Source organism: Bipolaris oryzae, assembly GCF_000523455.1.
Source record: "Bipolaris oryzae ATCC 44560 unplaced genomic scaffold scaffold_18, whole genome shotgun sequence".
NCBI lineage: Eukaryota > Fungi > Ascomycota > Dothideomycetes > Pleosporales > Pleosporaceae > Bipolaris > Bipolaris oryzae.
The window spans coordinates 1-19145 of NW_006911294.1; the positions used below are offsets into that span (position 1 = coordinate 1).

The 19145-nt window shown below is 51.9% G+C and overlaps 3 protein-coding genes across 3 annotated transcripts; 1 reads left to right on the forward strand and 2 right to left on the reverse strand.

Moving 5' to 3' along the window:
• Window positions 1–1162: 1162 nt before the first annotated feature.
• Window positions 1163–5580, reverse strand: COCMIDRAFT_2174 (uncharacterized protein; the record flags this gene model as incomplete). The annotated part of the gene is made up of 2 exons (XM_007686286.1): window positions 1163–1345; window positions 1396–5580. 2 exons carry the CDS (start codon window positions 5578–5580, stop codon window positions 1163–1165), a joined length of 4368 nt encoding a protein of 1455 aa, XP_007684476.1.
• Window positions 5581–6794: 1214 nt separating this feature from the next.
• COCMIDRAFT_85895 (carbohydrate esterase family 4 protein) lies at window positions 6795–8589 on the reverse strand (the record flags this gene model as incomplete). The annotated part of the gene is made up of 6 exons (XM_007686341.1): window positions 6795–7084; window positions 7136–7525; window positions 7582–7589; window positions 7641–7771; window positions 7825–8249; window positions 8310–8589. 6 exons carry the CDS (start codon window positions 8587–8589, stop codon window positions 6795–6797), a joined length of 1524 nt encoding a protein of 507 aa, XP_007684531.1.
• A 5120-nt stretch (window positions 8590–13709) lies between these two features.
• Window positions 13710–16789, forward strand: COCMIDRAFT_33589 (uncharacterized protein; the record flags this gene model as incomplete). Its single annotated transcript, XM_007686321.1, has 5 exons — window positions 13710–13774; window positions 13825–13970; window positions 14045–15526; window positions 15587–15838; window positions 16698–16789. 5 exons carry the CDS (start codon window positions 13710–13712, stop codon window positions 16787–16789), a joined length of 2037 nt encoding a protein of 678 aa, XP_007684511.1.
• Between the last annotated feature and the right edge of the window lie 2356 nt (window positions 16790–19145).

Consider the following 19145-nt stretch of genomic DNA (forward strand, 5'->3'; position numbering starts at 1 on the left):
CGTCCACGTAAGTAAACTCCCGGCATACCACAAAACCATCTCACACGCACACATAGCCTGCGACCAACGCTGCCTCAACGCTCGTTTTCGCCCCCACCCCCACTCCATCCTCGTCCCTGATCTAATGCGTGACAATGGGAATCCCAGACTAATATCATTTAAACTAGAATTCATGCGGGGGGGAAGGGCATTGCGAGTGAAGTGGCCACACCAGTCGTTGGGGTCGCGGCGGACGGGACTCGGGTTGGTTGGTGTTTCAGCGTGACTGGAAACGACGGGGGGTTGCGTGGGCGGGCAAGGGTTCATGGTGGAATCTGTAACGGTTGTGCGACGAAATGGGTGAGGGGTATGATTGGTAGGATGGGCGCTTGGTTCATCGCAGGTTGCAAAGAGGGCCGCGATTTTTTGTGGTCTGTGGAAGGACGGAGGAGAGAGAGGTACTTGCGCATCGTCCGAATTGCACATCCATGTTGGCTTGGTATTGCGCAATACCGTTGCGCAATACGGTCGCTCTTGTCTACACACATAAAACATCTTGAGTTCACGAGGTCACGGGTGGGACTAAAACGGGACTTGGAAAATATGCTGAGAATCATTGCCTTTAACCCATTTATCGTACACACATACATCCCCCCTCCCAATTACCTGTTCATGGATAACGTCTCGTAAAAGGCATCAGTCCAATGAACATCCCCTAGCTAGACCTAGCAAAAGCAGAGCCATATCCACCTCAGCATCCTTGCACTCAGCGTATCGTCGCCCGCATTATTCGACAATCAAATGAGCATTCCAGCATCATTGAACAGTCAGATTACGCCATTGAGTACACGCTGAAAACGAAAGAAGTGGGTATCCGGGAAAAACTCAAATACACATCGAATGAAAAACCAGATAAAAAAAAGTTGAAACAGAAGTGAAAACGTGTTTTGGAACGACGGTACACGAGTGTTGCACCCATGTTCATCAGGTGACAAGTGATCATGACATTCATGACGGATCGACAAATGTCGAACGTAAGAATTCAATAAACACCAGCACGATAGAATCCAGAGCAATGTCCAGAAACAAGCCCATCCATCTTGAAACATGGGAAGTCAAGGCATTTTCAGCGCAAGATCATCTCATTGTTGGGGTTTAGTGCTGAAGGATAACCTCTCACACTTCATCCGCGTGGGCTGAAGAGTGTAGCCGCGCGAGTCATTTCATGACATTTGTTGACCAGCTGAGAGATGGCGCGAAGAAGCGGGCTACCAGGAGTGCTCTCATTAAGCTGGATGTACGCAGTCGTCAAGCGTTGGACAACGACATCCATGATCTTTGGGATGATATCACGAATCTCTGCATCCTAAAAACTTGTTAGCTTGAGAAAGCTGGTTAGGGAAGTAGTGCACTTACGGCGGGATTAACGCTTCTGATGACAGCACTGAGCCAGACAAGACGTTCGTGCAGGTTGCGACCCAACGATTCAGAGACCACTGCTCCGGTCGAGAGTGCAAGCAGTGGGCTGACCTGGTTGAGATAGGCAGGGTCGTAACGCACAAAGACCTCGTCGAAGAGTGCAGCACTACGTGCAGATTGCAGCCACTGCATGGTACCTTGCTCAAAATTGCCCTCCGACATGAGTTTATGGATGGCGTCAATCTCTAGTTCCTCTGGAGTCTTCTGTTTTTGAGGAGAGCGCGCGGCCTGCATAGTACCCTCTCCACGAGAAGGAGCCTGAGTATGGCGCTCTTCAATGGCCTGTTGCAATTTGGCCACCTGTGACTGAAGTTCAGCTTGAGTCGCAGCCATGGTTCGAATCGTGTCCAGACAGGTGTGCACAGTCTCGGTCAGCGTGGTGATCTTGGCAGTGTCATCGCGACGCTGAGTACGAGCTTGACGAAGCTCGGTTGCGATTTGACGCTCGATGAGGTTACTTAAGTTTGAGATGGCAGGGTTGACAACTGACCCCGCAGCAGCAACCACCATGGCCTCAAGGTTGCCGATCTTCTTGACGATCTGATCAACCAGTGGCTGAACTGTCTGGGGTTGTTTCAAAGCTCGAGACACTGAATCGGCCACTTCCTTCGAGAGCTGGGGTCCCAGGGCGGACTTGAGGTTGTTCTGAAGACCTTGCTCGACAGTAGCCGAAGTCTTCGCCAGAACTTCGGGAAGCAAAACGTTACGGATGTTGTCATCAACCATCTTCCTGATGACACCTTCCACGTTCTCGTTTAGTGTGCTGGAGACCATGCGTAGTATCGCTTCTTGCTTGGCACCATTCGCGGCGTTGAGAACGCGCTTGTCTTCGTCGAATCGCTTGTACATGACATCCAACTCGCGAGAGAAGCCCTTGCTGATCTCAGCTTGAAGAATTTCCTCAAGCTTTGAAGAGTCTATTGGACCAGCAGAAGCGTTGCCAGCAACAGCAGGAGTAGCAGGGGCTTGTTGCTGGATGTGCTTGTTGATAAGCTGCTTAGCCCAATCAGGCGTTTCTGTTGTTGACTCTGTGACCTTGGCATTGGAAGGTTGCGCCTCAGGAGCAGCTTCTATGAGTGCAGGAGACTTGGACACAGGAAGCGCCTGTGCAGCTTGCGCATATGATGTAGGTATGGCCGTGGGTGCGCGGGCAACTGATGGAGCCACCGATACTTGAGAGGCTGCTTCCGCAGCGGCGGCCGTGCGCTTCTTCTTTTTCTTCTCAGCCTTCTCACTGCCACCGTTCATGATGGCTGCACGAGCCGCATCTTGCTTGCTCTCGACCTTGGCTAAGGTAGATGCGCGTACAGCAGCCTCTGGGTTCATTGAGTGCTTAGAGATGTTGCTGCTCTCTCTCTTCAGAGTCTCGCGAACAGATCGGTCCGAAACAGACTTGGGTGCAGGAGTGTCCCCAGTAGTAGACGACTCATCTGTAACAGGCTGTGGCGCTTTGAGTGTCGAGATGGAAATAATACCCTCTTCCTCGGCTTCCTTGGGATGAATTGGTTCACCTTCCTTCTTCCAACCAAGGTCACTTCGACGAATGCGCAAGACGCATACTCCCTTGGAGTGCATAACATACAGCTCAAAGAGGGCAGCATTGTCTGGGTCATCAACGTCTGCAGGACCGGCAGGCTCGTTGAGCATGTGCAAACTTCTGATCTGGCCCTTTGGAGCGAACGAATACTCTGTGATGCTTGTCATGATGGCCGTAGCATTGACTGGAGGCAGAGGATTCTGGCCCTTGTCACCCTTGTTAGCCAAGCGAGAGATGTAGGCTGCTTGACTCAGGACTGGCAGGTTGTAACGCGGGCATGACACATGGACGAAGAAGATTGAGTTCCTCGTGGGGTGGGCAACTGCCATGATGCCAGTTCGGGGGTGGAACGAAACGCTGCAGATAGCATCTGATTCGTTCTCATGAGGCAAATGGATCTCCTGAACGGCCTTGTTGAGACCAAGATCCCACAGCTGGAAGGCGTGATTCTGCTTCATACCGACCATGACATAACGCAGCGCAATACCCTTAGTGTAAGGCTTGTCCTTGTCAAAGAAGAAGACCGAAGTGGGCCATGACTTGGCGTTCGGTGTCGTAGTGTGGAACTCGAGCAAGGTCTCAGAGACTTCTACCTGTCGGGGTGGGCTGCGAGGGTTGCCCAGGTCAGGCTCAGTAAGGCTACGGATGTCCCAGAAGCGCATGCGGCCAGCCTTGTCCAATGAGACGATGATGGTGTCGTCCTCACTGAAAGTAAAGTCCTTTCCGGCCTTGCCGGTAAGAATCTTGAGAGAACGCTCCTTGAGATATTTCTCGGTGTGACAGATACGGCTCTTGGTGCGAGCGTACTCTGCAGCAACTCGAGGGAAAATGATGTGGATCGACTTGCCCCGGCCAACAGCGAAGAACTCGGGGTGTCGTGAGGATGGCTTGGCGCGTGTCTTGAGCTGACCTCCAGATGTGTTATCATCTTGGGATGGCGACGGGGGAAGCATTAGGCCCTGAGAGTCGAGATTCTCGCCAAACTGGTCCTCACGAGCAGGATCGAGGGATGTCCAGAAGACAGTACCGTTGACTCCTATGCCAAGGATGCTCTCAAGTGGCTGTTGTGCATCATCTGCAGAGGTGCAGAGAGCGATGTTGAAGATGCGCTCTTGGTGGTTCTCAAACACCTGGCGATAATGTCCGTTCTCCTGACGAATGATACGGAAACCACCCTTTTTGACGAGGGCATAGACAATAAAGTTCTTGCTTGCAGCAACGAGAGATCGGTCAATCTGGTCAAAGTCCTTCTTCAAACGAGCAATGTCCATAAAGAGCTCGTTGTTGAAGTAGAGATTGCGGGGCGGCATTTGGTTGACCTGGATGGAGGCGAAGGCACGCATAGGGAATCTGTAGACTATTACCGTCTGGTCATCACCCTTAGCAAGGCTTTCTTCGGCTTCGGCAGTTTCCCAGTTCTCAGCAACATTGTCTTCAGCAATCTCGGTAGCAACGTCCTTCAAAGCAGCCGCGAGTGGCTTTGAGAGACTCGCTTCCATCTCCTTGGCCTTGTTGGGGTCTTCGAAATCCTCCTTGATCTCAGTAGCAATCTCTGTCATGACCTCTTGTACTTCTTGAACCTCTAGGTTCTCTACCTTTGCCTCCTCAGGCAACGGTGTAGCTGACTTGCTCTCAGCTTCGGCAAGTGCATCCTCAACTTGCTGCCCTACTTGCTCGGCCAAGTCATTCACGGCTTCAGCCACAGACTCATGTACATGAGCTGGAGCGTCCTCGTCGGCCGGCGGGAGAGGAGCTTCCGGGGCGTTCTTCTTGAGGATCTCGACCTTTGGGGCGGGTGGCTTAGAGCCTTGCTGGACAGGAGTGCGGTTGCGCGGGCTTGCAGCTTCAAGTTGGTCAAACGGATTGACGTATGTGAACTTTGGAGCGAGTGATGAAGCTTCGTTGCTGTTGGAGCCAAAAGCCTTTGTGGATGAGGCAGATGTTCCTGGTGCGGGGGCGACGGGAGAAGCAGATACTTGCTCAAGCTCAGCGTCGGCGAAATCTTGCACAACGTCGTCCACAACCGTTTCAGGCTTGTTAGACGCGACAGGCGGCGAGAACGCGGCTGAGACAGGCCGAGAAGAGCGACCGCTTGACTGGGCTGGCTTAGGATGGTTGAGCAGGCGGAGGAGCAGGTCCTGTGGGTTCTGCTGCTGCGAAGGCACGGGCGCCGGCATAGCCTGAGCTTGAGAGGGAGCGCTCTGGGATGACGTCCTACCGCCACCCATCATGCTTGCCATCAAATCAGACGTCTGAGCCAGCGACTGCTGCGAAACGCGTCTGGAGTGCGCAGAACCAGACTGTGAGTTGAAGCGCAGTAGGTTGAGAAGGTTGGTTGACTGCTGCTGCGGCGTCTGGTGCGGCACATGGCTTTGTTCGGGTACAGGCGTGCTCGCCATGGACGTGTTGGGTGACATGACGGCAGAGTGATGATGGGGCTGTGGGCCACTCGGTGAGGGAGAGAAGATGGGCGACGAGACAGAAGGCGGCTGATAGCCGTGCTGCTGCGATTGCTGTTGCTGTTGCTGCTGATTGCTCGAGCCGCCACCTTGGAGCCGGGCAAACAGCTCTTGCAGGTCGGCCATGGTGAGGGATGGAAGGGCAGATCTAGTCTGTTATTAGTAAAGGCGGCAAACGCACGCATCTCACTGCTGACGATGAGCAGCTGACGCTGTGGGCGACGTACGTTACTCAATACCCAAAATTCGCGTGCGCGGCCGAAGCCTGGGTCCCGTAAAAGCTGAACTAAGAGAAAAGTACCGTGTAAGAAGAAAACGACTTGGGGATAGAGAGAAAATGCAAGTGACGAGCTGCGATGAAGCGCAGTTGTCAATTGAGGGTGCAAGAAGGAAGCTCGACAAGTTTGAGGTGACTTGGTTGGCGCCGACTGCTCGAAGCTACTAGTACGCTAGCGCAATTGGGACGACCGCGGCGGAGCTCCGGGACCGGGTGGCACGTCACCACGTCACGACAACAGACGGCCTAGTCGCGCCTCTGACTTTCACTCTGCAGTGCCAAGCCTGGCCACATCATATCTCTCATGTAGCCGCCTCTCCATCCGGCCTTTCCATCTTGCAATTATAGGCTACCGATTGCCCATTCCTCATGCACCACCATCAGTCGCCTCTCATCACCCCACAAAGCTAAAGTGAAGGCAGTGAAGGTGGCCCTTGTTCAGCTATGTAGTAGGTTTCCTAGGGACTTGGGAAGCCATCTGACTCTTACTTGTATCTTTACTATACAGATTTCCAGCTTTACCCCCACTGCCTGGATTATACACTATTCAAGGATTTACAGAAAGAACTGGCACCCTGTATAAATTATAAACACAAAGAAAAAAACTGCTTCATCTGAGGCAGGTACCAAAAGGCCTCTGGCAGCCCATGATGCTCATGCACGAGATAATGCCGAAGGTGCACTGTCCACTACGGCTGCAGCATCCACCAAAGCGCGAGCCCTTGCACGTATAGCCAGTATTTCCTCCACAGCGTCCGTTCGGCGACGGCTTGAGGGGGGTAGGTGTGGCGACAGGGGCTGGCGATGTGCGAGTGCTGGTTGCTGAGGATGTTCGGGTACTGGTCGCTGGACTGGTCGCTGGGCGAGTAGACGTAGTCATACTGCCTGGTGAGCTAGTTGCAGGGACACTGGGAATCGGGATAGATGCGGAAGACGCGCATCGACCAAGAAGAGGGTTGCAGCCGGTTCCACAGTAGTCAGCGCTCGAGCCGCACCGGCCATATCTACGCAAGCTTCGTCAGCTACATGGTCTCGTGAAGAAAAAAGAAAAAAAGAGATAGACTTACTGCGAGCAACATTCGCCCTCAAAGTAGCCAGCACATGTGTAGCCTTTCGCACCACCACACGAACCATCTTGGGACACCCCGTTGGAGGGGGTGGCAGTTGGAAGAGCGGAGCCAGTGCTGGATGCTGGCGGAGTAGACCCACCGGCGGTTGAAGACGCGGGGCTGGCAGGCGCCGAAGATCCAGCGATTGAGCATTTGCCAAATTTGGGGTCACAGCCTGTTCCACAGTGATCCGCAGTGTTTCCACAGAAGCCATACTGCGAACAGCACTCTCCTTGGGCAAATCCTGTTAGGTTGATTAGCGAGCGTCGGACCCATTCATGTTTACCAATCTTACCGAGACATGTGTAGCCCACCTTGGAGCCGCAGGAACTGTCAGGAGTCACAGCCGTAGGAGTGACGACAGCGCCGCTGGATGTGGCGCTGCCGGCTGCCGAGGCAGTGGAAGAAGCAGGCGGTGTGAACACAGACGACGAGGCTGGTCGATTGGTGGGAGTGCGGTACCAGTTTGCCTCTGGGTCGCCCAAGCATTCACCCAATGTGACCAGCTTGTATCCCTTTTGTGTCATCAAATCAAGCATGTAGCCTGTGAGATTCTGTGCCGTCTGCTGGTGGATATCGTGTGCAATAGCCTGGAAGTTGTCTTCGGCTGGCTTGCTCGGGTTGATCGCAGCACTGACTCTGTTCTTGGAATTCTGAATCAGATCAGGTGTTACGTTGTTATAGTCTGTTGGCTGTTAGCAAGGCTGGTGCTGATAAGAGAAGTTGTGGAATATTTCTAACCATCAGTGCTAATTCACAAGTCAGCGCGTGATTTCAATATTATGTTTGAGAATGCTTACTCAAGATCAAAGTAGGAAACAACGTATCCCAAGTCTGCAAGATCCTTCTGGCACCCTGATGCAGCAGTGCAAGATGAGTACGGCGGACGCATATACGTCGGGAATTTGCCAATGATATTTGTGAGAGCCATCTAGAAGTACAAAGTCAGTTGAGTAATTGATTTCGTCCTGTGTCACCACTTACTTCATTCCTGACCATCTGGTCGTATCGCTGCTCCTTTGTAATGGTACTAAGATCCTGATGAGACCAAGTATGGCTGGCAACTTGATGTCCCTCAGCGATCATACGAGATATGATAGATGGCCACTGCGTGCTCTTGTCGTCAATTGCACCTTTGTTAATGTTGATGCCAGTGACGAAGAACGTCGCTTTGGCACCGTAGGCTGCGAACTGGTCGAGTACACCGCTGGTGTAGATATATGGACCGTCATCGTAAGTAATGGCAATAGTGTTTGGGACGACGCAATCATAGATGCCTTCGCCACCATATGGCTGGTTGCCGAGCTTCGTACGAGGAGTGTCACGGGTGCTACCTCCAGTAGGAACTTGGTTGGCATCACAGGCAGGACCATACTGGAAGCGGCAGTCTGGTGCTTCGCAGTAGTCCGCTGATTAGACATCTAACATTAGCTTGTTGTTCATATCAACCAGACACTCGAATTCCTTACATCCTTTTCCGCAGTAACCTGCTGTGGAGCAGCAGTATCCTTCAGCGCAGCTTGCGTTACCATGGTCAGCTCCACATCGACCATCAGCGCCGCCTTGACGCTTGCTGAGAGCCTTCTCAGGACCAGCGACCCGAGGAGCCCGACTGTCGAGGATGTTCCTGCTCCTTAGTCTGCCAATGTCCTTTGATCCAGATCCAACTATCTTTGGAGTATGACCACTACTGTGAGCAGCCACAAAAGGCGCCAGCAGCAGCGCTGCGGACAACTCTGTGAAACGCATGATCCGAATTGATTTGAAGCGATCGACTGTCTCAAACTGAAGCGCAGCAATGAGAAAACAAGCGAGTGTGGGTGGGTGGGTGAATGATCGACCAATATTATGTATGATGCAAAAAAGGCGATACTTAAACGAGTGACAGACCCCTTTGATGGAACAAAGAGAGGGGAAGGGTAACCAAGAAGCAAAGATTACCGCATGAGTGAGTACTTATGATATATGTCCATTTGCGCACAGCCAAGAATGGACAGGCTTTGCCCCGGGTTCGGGGGATAAAAACCAATATGGATGCCGATTCAGCATGTAGCGTGCTTGGCTGTGGACGGCTCAGCCCCCAGCGTGTGTCAGATGTTGCAATGGCTGACCTGAGGCACGGATAACGTTGATTAAAGTCATGAAATCACTACATGTGGCTGCGTCTAGTTATATGGTGAATTGACGTGTGCCACATGTCTTTTGTTACCATGAAGTTTGCGACTACTTCTTTCTGTAGACCGTTGAATTCAGAGATACAGTAAGCTCTTGATCGCCCAAACCATAGGTATTGCGAGGATACCTCGCTATCAATATTATTTGCCGTGCTATTACAAAGTACGATTGTCCTTGAAAGGTTTAGGGGCACTATGGCTTTCCCTCAGCCAAGAAGATGCCCCTGGCCTATTTCCTGATGGAGGCGCGGATCTTGCTAGCGTCCGCGCTTCGCGTAAACAAGAAACATCAATAACCCCAATTTTGGAGTTCCTGGTTCGGTCCAGACTGTTTGTAGGATACCTGCTCACTCTCTCACGCCGTGCTGCATGGATGCACATGCGGAATCCAGGGCCCTTTTGCTGCCGGATGGTCTTTTTCTTGGTGGTGACGAATCGGCGCTTTATTTTCAAAATGACCGGACTATTTCTCGTGTGTGGAACTTTTCTTGCCATGCTGCCTATTGGTACGTTCGTTCCAATGGCTGGGCAAAATCTTATTCAGAGTTCCAACATTGCCGATAAAAGCGTCGACCGCCGTCGTTTCAAATGGCGATACGGACGCCTAACGGACGTGTCTTGCCTCAATACCGAGGAACCACAGTGAGCGTTGTGACAGATCACTAGAGCGCACAATTGTTGTTACAAAGTATTTTCTACTGGTCGTTCGTGTATTCACTGGGATTTGGCTGATGTGGGCAGTGTTGGTGGAGATAAGGGTACTTTCTTCTACGTACTACGGACCCGATACCGATACAAGCTGCCGGAGGCCCTAGCGCTAACTCTTGTTGCTAAGATCGGCAAGGTGGAAGAAACAAACAAAAATAGGACCACAAGGAACTTTGGCACGCGAGCGAACCTTTGCCCAGATTGTTGGGATATCAGGGACCGTTGTAAGTACATAGGGCCACGGCAGTTGTGTATTCACCATACGGTGCGCAAACGAAGGCATCTGGCCACGCACTCGATACAGATCATTCTGATGTGTTTCCTCTTTCGGAATACCATCCATCTAACCAAGCCTTCGACCACGTCCAACTCGACAGTCGCTTTGCTTTGGGGGATGATGTCGTAAAGCGAACGTGTGTGCGTGTGTGGAAAAAGAGATACTCTATACTGATTCAAGAAAAACCTCTAGGGCTCTTTTCGCGACTCGGGATCGCATTGATGAAGTCCCCTTAACCTTAACGGAATAAGGCGCGGCGCACAGACCAGCTGCTTACCGTGGTGCAAAAAAGGAGCCCCTCCACCAACCCACCACACAGGCGACTAGCAGTACGGGAAGTCCGTCACAGATGCAAAAAAACAAAAAGATGGACTCGCGGGGAATCGAACCCCGGACCACTCCCAGGCCTGTTTTTGCGCTTTTTGAAGGCGGAAGAACTGATGCTAAGGGAGTATTATACCACTAAACCACAAGCCCGATCTCAAGTTGTTGCTTGAATTGATGGAAGGACAAAAGATTTGACGATATATATAATAAGTGTCAGAGCTGGAGCAACGGCGAAGGGCAAAAAGGGGCTCAGGACTGCAGTGGGTCGGTAGCGGTGGGGTTCTTTGGGGGTGGAGAGGGCAGGCTAGACATGCTTCTAGACCCTTGGTGTAGGTATCGGGCCTACAAACTTTTCTGGTATGGCCCTCTGCGTTCTACGAGAACTTCACGCGCAGAACTTCAGGACTGGTGTTCCGTGGTATGCAACTTGGCCGTCGTTTCTTATTGCGGCAATGCGATGTTCTTCACAGATCAACCCGGAAATCCACAACAGCATACAACTCGCGGTATCAAATCGCCGTGTTGTGACTTGCTTGTGCCTACTAGGAGAACACTCTTAGTGCATTCATAGAAATTCAACGCCCTGCCAGTATCACCCGCTATGCAACAAACGCCACTGAACCGCCCGAGTCATTGTCATGGTATTGTAGGCTGTGTGAGAATCGCTTGTGATCCCAATGCCTATACCCACGCATGTACTTGACCCTTTGAGGTTACTGAGTCTACGGTAGTGGCATACTGGGGCAGTCGATGACTCTGGTAGATCAAGACATAGTTTGTGCCACCAGGCCTCGGAATGCGAGCCTTTGGCACAGGCAGATGCAGCCTCTGGCTTGAGCAGCCTCATCAAAGGCACCCACGATTGCGTCTGAGGGACGGGCGCATCGACGCGCTCGGCGCTCGTCGGCGGCAATAATATTATTCGCATATCATAGCACCACGTGTGCGATGGGTTGCACGATCTATCTCTGCCCGGTTAGCTGCATGAACAGCCGGCGATCTGCACGAGGCCTGTCAAGCGATGGCAGCCTCTCCAATGACGTCGAGCTGGAGTTAGAGAGGATGCCCCAATCACGCGGGGACCTAGCCTTCAGCACGCCGGGGCGCGGACCGAAGACAGTCGCTCCGGGCCCTTTCCGCACGCAAACCATAGTAAAAACGGTCCCTCATTCCAACAAGCATCCCGACCCACACACTGGGAAGGAGCAAACGACGAGCTAGACCGCATTTCGCTTAGACTAGCGCAAACACAACCGCGGGCACATATTTTCTCTGCCCTGGTGGTGCCCCTCGGTTCCTCCTACAACGATCCAAACTCATCAATTGGTGCCAGTACGATTCAAACGACCCTTTGAATTTAAATCACTTACCAGAAGACATCGCCTTTCAACGTCACTCCCTCCATTACTCGTACGACACTTCCAGTAAGAGCAATGCCCGCACCATGTGCCATGCGACTACGAAGTAATATCTGACAAGCATAGGTCTCTTCCACAAACTCAATCATGGAATACCAAGCTCCTGCTCCTGCTGCTGGCGCTGGCGGCCGTGGCTGCTACAACTGTAAGTTGAATATTACCAGCGTTACGAAACGGCACCCTCGCCACTGTGACCCCGCAATGGTCGACTTAGCGAGCCCTGGATTTTCTTGTACACTGAATGGGCAAGATGCCAGTCGCTTTCTTGAACAGCAAGCTCAGTCACCATTTCTGTCCTTTGAGCGGTTCTTTGCAGATTCACACGCTGTACGCGCCTTTTGCTAACAATGTGCAGGCGGCGATGCGTCTCACCGCGCTGCCGAGTGCCCTACCAAGGGAACCCCAACCTGCTACAACTGTGGCGAGAAGGGCCACGTTAGCCGTGAGTGCAGCTCTCCTCAAGCTGAGAAGACTTGCTACCGCTGCGGCGGCACTGGACACATCTCTCGTGAGTGCACCAAGGACGGCGGTGCCCCGATGGGAGGCCGTGGTGGCGGCAGCCAGGAGTGCTACAAGTGCGGCCAGGTCGGTCACATTGCCCGCAACTGCTCCCAGGGAGGCGGCTACGGCAACGGTGGCTTTGGAGGAGGTCGTGGTGGCTACGGCGGCGGTGCCGGTGGTTACGGTGGTGCTCGCCAGACCACCTGCTACTCGTGCGGTGGTTTCGGTCACATGAGCCGTGACTGCACCCAGGGCCAGAAGTGCTACAACTGTAAGTGGATACGATAGGGCTGACAAAAGATGACTGTCACTGACTTTGTTTAGGCGGCGAGGTTGGTCACCTGTCTCGTGACTGCCCCCAGGAGACATCTTCTGAGCGTGTGTGCTACCGCTGCAAGCAGCCTGGCCACGTCCAGAGCGCCTGCCCCAACTAGAGTGGTACGAGGTGCCGTCGATGTTTTGATCTAGAATGAGTTTCGATGCACCAGCCTGCCTTCATGCAATTGTGACAGCAGGTCGGGATTAGGGTAGCAGAGATTGCGCCCAGGCTTTGACGAATCATCGACATGATTACGATTTCCTTTCTTGTATATTTTCATTCTGCGGCTCGCTGCCGTTTTTCGACGCTTCACGAAAAGCATATCGTCGCCCGGGCATGATTGGACGGCCTTTTCCTGAGTTGGCAGTTCTGTCAAGAGAGTTGGTTATCGGAAAAGTCTTGATCCAGGAAGAGCGTTTGGTGGGAGATACAAAAGTGGGTGGATAGGAGAGCGGATCCTTACGCGAGCAATGAATGGAGCAGTGCGTGGTCTGCACGTGGACTGTGACTGTAGGAGAGCGACGTCTCTTTTGGCGGATGGCTAGTCTTTGGGTTGTGGCCGAGCAGCCAAAGACTCTGACTGAGGTTGAATAAAGACACGAGAAAAGTCCCCACGATTGGGTGGGCTCCTCAACTTATACCCGCGCCAATTTCTTGCACCGTGATGGACGTGCGCTAAGCCAGGTTAATCTGTGTACAGGATAGTTGACATGCAGTACTCAAGGAATGTGTGTGGGGGGGCACGGAGCTACAACGGGCAAACTGGGTAGCCTATGCGAGGGGGGAGAGTGGTGGGAATGGGAAATGGGAAATGGCGTGATGTGGTGCATGGTTAGGGGATTGACGGTAAGCTGTGTATTGGAGAGGTTGTGATTGAGATGCGGGCAATATGCATTCATGTCATATTTCATCTCTTAGTAGTAATGGCCTAATGGTATTCTTACGCCCGTGCTTGTGGTGGTGGTGCACTTTCTTCTGCGTTGACGTTCGCCAAGCCCAGGTACGCCCGCGTATGTTCGTTTACATCCCACCCAAGCCCAAACAACATATGTTCAACCAACGGTGCCCACAACTCGACATACCAACAACGACGCGTCAATCGCAACAACACGCGTTCTCGGTACCACCACTCGCTCCCCAGCAAAATGGCGCCCCCAAAGAAGCGCGAAAATCGCGAAAATAATTACTACAACGTCGGCGTGCAGGGAAGGCACGTAAATGCACTTTGCGACTTTGCGCGCGCATACTAACATTGCGCAGAAAGACGGGTATCACTTTGGCAGACAAGGGTGTTTACGACGAACATGGCCTCGAGCCAATTTCTGGCATTTTCTCGTCTCCAGAGAAGTCCCCACCCAAGCGCAGCGGAAACGCGACAGGATCAGAGTCGATGGAACTGCAGGAAAGTGCGTTTGTTCCACAGCGCTTGTCCAGCGCAATGTTGCGCGTGCAAAAGAGTGTATTCTAACACTGTAACCAGGCTCCATTCCAGACTTTACCACATCAAACCAACTTCTGCGCAGCAACCGAACAAATCTCCCTCCGCCTCGATCGCGCTCGCCCAAAAAAACTCACCTTGGTTCTTCGCCGCGACGACAATCTTCCATGGTGCCAAGAGGAAGCTCAGCCGCCCCTTCTAGTCCCATTCGCGCTTCATCACACCCGATTGCAAGGCGACTTGATTTCGAGCAAGACGAGTCTAGCCTGCAAGAAACCCCAGCGCTGAGTGGATCAGGTGCGCGGCGCGGAAGACGTTCAGATGTGTACGATATCCCCGAGGATGGTGAAGAATCCCCACTTCCGGAACCGAGTGCGATGATGGAAGAGAGCATGGTCCAGCAAGAACTCATGGCGAATGAGGAATCCGCCATTTTTGCAGAAGAGAGTTTTGTCGCACAGATTGGAGAAGAATCAATGGCTGGTGAGGAGGCTGTCGAGGAATTGGTTGAGGAGGAAGAGGAGGAAGTTGTCACAGAACCTGTTAAGCAGCCAGCCAAGAGGGGCAGAAAGCGCAAAAGCGACGCTGTGGATAATCCAGAGGAGCAATCAGAGGTCACAGAGAAGCCACGGAAGCGCGGACCTGGGGCACAGGCGTCAGAATCCCTCAAGGGCAAGAAGAGTGGACTTGCGCCTACTGTTCAGCGACGGAGATCTCAGCGTGTTTCTGATATCAGTGACCTGGAAGCCAGTGCTAGCGAACTACCTGCCGAAACTACCGTGGACGAATCTGAGCAGATCGACGAAGCACCAGTAGCACCAAAACGTCGAGGACGCCCGCCACGCACACAGCCTGCGGCAGAGAAGGAGAACACAGTGGCATCAAAATCAACAAAGAATGCGGCCACGAAAGAGAAGAACGAGGAAACCTTCAAAAAGCCTGGCAAGCCTCCTGGAAGACCCAAAGCCAACACGGAGCCCAAGAACAAGCCGCCAGCCGCCGAACCCAAGACCAAACCAGCACCCAAGACAAAGGAGAGCTCAAAAGCGAAACCAAAAGAGAAGGCACCTTTGGTTGACGATGCTGCTGCTGGCAAACTTGTAGATGTATACGGAAACCCTCTGAGCAAGCAAGACATTGATCAAATGTCAACTACGTCAGCCGGCTCAAGGTTTGGACGTGGACGTCATCTCTCCGTCTTCCGAGAGATAGATCCAGAAAATGTTGCTCGTGTTGGACGAACAGGCAGGCATCGGGTTGCGCCCATTGATTTCTGGAAGAATGACCACATTTCTTACGACGTTGACGGAAGCATGACATCGATTGTGAAGAGCGCGGCAGTAGAAGAGACACGGAGGCAAAACAGGAAGTACGGACCCAAAGGCAAGAAGAAGAGGCTCACAATGGTTGAAGAGGAAGAGATTGAGCTGGATCCTTGGGAGGAGAAAGAGGGCAGGCTCGTGGGCAACTACAAAGGCTACGACCCGGTCATTAACAGTGCCTCTGATGAGATTATTGAAGACGGCAAGTTCACTTTTATGCAGGCACAATGAGTCTTTTTTTTTGCTAACTTTTTGATCACAGATATTGCATGGGCGGAGAAGGGCATCCAACCGCGAGAAGTCGGCGACGGCGGATTCAAATTCGCAAAGATTGGCTCGAGCGGCTCCTTTTTCAACTGGGGACTCATTGAGCTGGGTCCTGACCAGATGAAGCGCACAAAGAACTCGCGATTTATGCACATGGTCTTCAATGTGCAATCGGGCACTGTCGAGGTCCGTGTTCACGAGAATGAATTCACGATCCACAAACATGGCATCTGGCAAGTGCCTCGAGGTACGTTTAACTTTTATCTCCTTCCTTTCTCAGTCGTTTCCCCACACATTGTTCCTTTGAGTAGTTCTGTTTCGTTCTTTTTTTAATATTTATTTTCCCGCCCTTTGCGCGTTCTGCACAACTCGCCGTCACTTTACGCTCGACGCTAGAGCAACTGTGATGCACATTGGCACACAACGCACGCCCACTTTTTTCCCCTTCACACTTACGCGCTCTCTTTCTTTCCTGCCCTGCAACGTCACACGGTCCCCAGGAACACATAGCAGCAGCAGCGAGCGGGTCCCATCATGTGGGGGCCAAGCGAGAGGGCGCCTATTCTCATCACGTGCGGAGCTACTGCCGTTGTGTGCGTGGTGCATGGGGCCTGCGTGGGTACCTCACTTGCATACTGCGTTTTACCCTCCCTCGAATTTGGAGACGGCGAGTAGCGTTGCTGTGCCCTCGGCTTGGCTGGACCTTTTCCTCCGATTCGACTGCTCGCTGCTGCGCGAAACGCAAGTACCTGTCGTTTGAGGCGGCTACCGCGCGCGTTGTGTGGGACCTCTCTACCTCTTCTTCAACAACGCAACGGAACAGAGGAACGTCTTTGGCTGTTGTTTCTTTGGCTTTGCAGCCACCACCCCAGTTTTTTTCCTCTCGCAGCCCCGTTTTCATTTCAGCCCCCTTCGCCTATGTCACCCCTTTTTTTATCCATCACTTCGCGTTGTTCGTTGTTGTGACTGTTTTTGCGCTCTTGACGCGCTTGCCGGTCACATTATACCGCGTTTCGCGCGCTGATTGGCTCCCGCTGGTTTTCCCACTTTATACATCACATGAGGTATTTTTTTAAGGAAAACTGTTCGCTGATTCGTTGCATTAGGGAATACGTATAGTATCAGGAACATTGGGTCCGGAACAGCCCGAGTGTTCTTTGCACAGGCAAAGGAGAAGTTTGTGGATGTTGAGGAGTAGTAGTAGATTGGGTGGGGGGGTTTTCTTTCTGGTGCTTAAGGTTTGGTTGGCATGGTATGGTATCGTATGGGTATGACATGGGATAGCATAGCATAACATGGTATGGGCTGGAGTTTCAATTCACCTTCACAGTCAGTAGCGTGGCTTGTTTTCTAAACCACTTTGTCTTGCCCATGCGATGCATCAGCAGTATATCGGATAACGAGACTCGCAGCATTCAAACATCATGCATGCATATTCACTTCATAACAACAATAACAACAACACACCTCGTCTCCTTCATGCTCCATTGAAACGCCTACATCTCTTCTTCACCCTCCCTGCCACACAACAACACACAGCGCTCCACGCGAGTCCACGCACCTCCCACAGTAGCTTCCAAAAACAATCATGCATTACATATGCATACACCATTCCCCCCCCCCTTCTCCCCCTTCTCCCATGCTTTTTCCACATGTACATATCGAAGCATACATGCATATCCTCCTCCTTCCCCCCAATGTTCCAGACACTTCCCTTTCCCTCCGCATAACGCAGCCAAGTGGATCGACGAACCACTTTTCAACCCACATCCCTACATCCCTACATCCACTCGGCGAGTATCTCTTACACCTTACTTATATAGCATAACCCACTATCCATCACTCGGACCTCTTGGTATATGTACGCACGTGTGGGGAGAGGGGGGGGTCCTGAATGCGATGTATACATGTGCGGGTTTTGGGCTTCACTTGTATGTGTCTATCTATCTATCTTAGCTCTCCTGCTCTCCTGCAGGGTTTAGTGATTGATGATTGAATAATTCACACGTTAGCTAGAAATGTGCATATGGTGGGAAAGGTTTGCGGTGTGTGGATCTTCTAGTACTTTGTGGTGCAAGGCTACATGCGTGTGTACATGCGTGTGTTTGTATATATGTGTGTGTGTGTGTGTGGTTACCAGTGGTAGAGGTTGCGTAGTAGTAGAGTATAGTGGTAAAAACACTCTGGATTCCTAACGCGTCTAGGAGAGAGAGAGAGAGGGAGATGTACAACTTTAGAACCCTCCTAACCCCCCCTTAAAAAAAGAGGAAAGATAGGAGGTGAAGGGGTTTAGATTATAGAGTAAATCTCATCATACCGGTATCCTTGTTGACATGAGGCGCTTGTTTTTTTTTTGGGGGGGGGGGGGGAAGGGAGTAAAAAAAATGGTAGACTGGTATGATTCAAATGATGATGTTGGGTTGTTTGCTCATTGCGCTCCTCTATGGGCTGTTGATTCAAGATCGTGAGTTTATGGTGCAGACTATGAGTTGTGTGTTTGGCTGGGGTACTGGTTGGATAGCTACTTACTCCACTACCTCGCGATGACTGTATCTTTTGCCGATTCTAGATATAAGGGTTAGAGTAATTGGTGATCGAGGTAGGGATCGAAGCAAGTGTAATCGAGCTAGAGTGGAAGCAAGTGTAACCGAGTTAGAGTAGCAAGCAAGGGTGGTTGAGATGTGGAGAATATGTAGGAGATACGTGGCTGTGGGTGTAAAGGCCAATTTCGACTTTTGGTCGTGTAATGAGAATTTGGCTTGCAGGGGGGCTGAGATGAATGTGGTGAGGTGGCTGTTTGTTGGGAATGTAGATGAGAGTTTAGAGTGAATAGGGGAGTGGTGGATACGGTGGGAGTGACGTGTGGTCTAACGTGTAGTTTGACATTTTCTATATGCTACTTTACTCGTCAAGGATATCAATATGGAGGTCGTTTCTCCATCACCCAAGTTCTCAATGGAGAGAAAACACAACAACGAAGACGGTCAGGAGCCAAGAATCACACCAGATACTCAATCGTTTCACAAAAGACGAAGACTACAAAACATTCCGCATACTACTCTTCTCACTCACCTCAATATCCAAGCGGTGTACACCTCCAAGGCGGTGTAACTCAGCCTCAACGCCTCTCTATCAAAATACCAAGTTTATACTACAGTACATGCAGCCACAACATATGTACGTCCCCAACTTTCCAGCAAAGACCTTGCATGACATGCACAAGCGGCAACTAGCAGCAGAGTGACATCGACGTGACACAAAAACGGGCAATTCCGGTAGCGAGGGTATCGTTTCCAGCTTTAGTGGAGAGAGCATGCAAGAGAAACGCATGGAAAGTGCAAGTAAAGTAAAAAAAAAGGTGAGGTCCTTCTAGCTCCAAGGCGGTGAGAAGCGGTGTAGACAGATGGGCCGGGGGCGGGCGGGGGCCCTGCATCACGCAGACCTACTACTACATGAACGTTCCTGGCGTAGTTTTTGTCTTTCCGGTGAAGATGGAGATTGACAGACGTGACGGCGCCGAGAAAGGGAAGTAGTAGGACGCTTGTTGGGCTTAG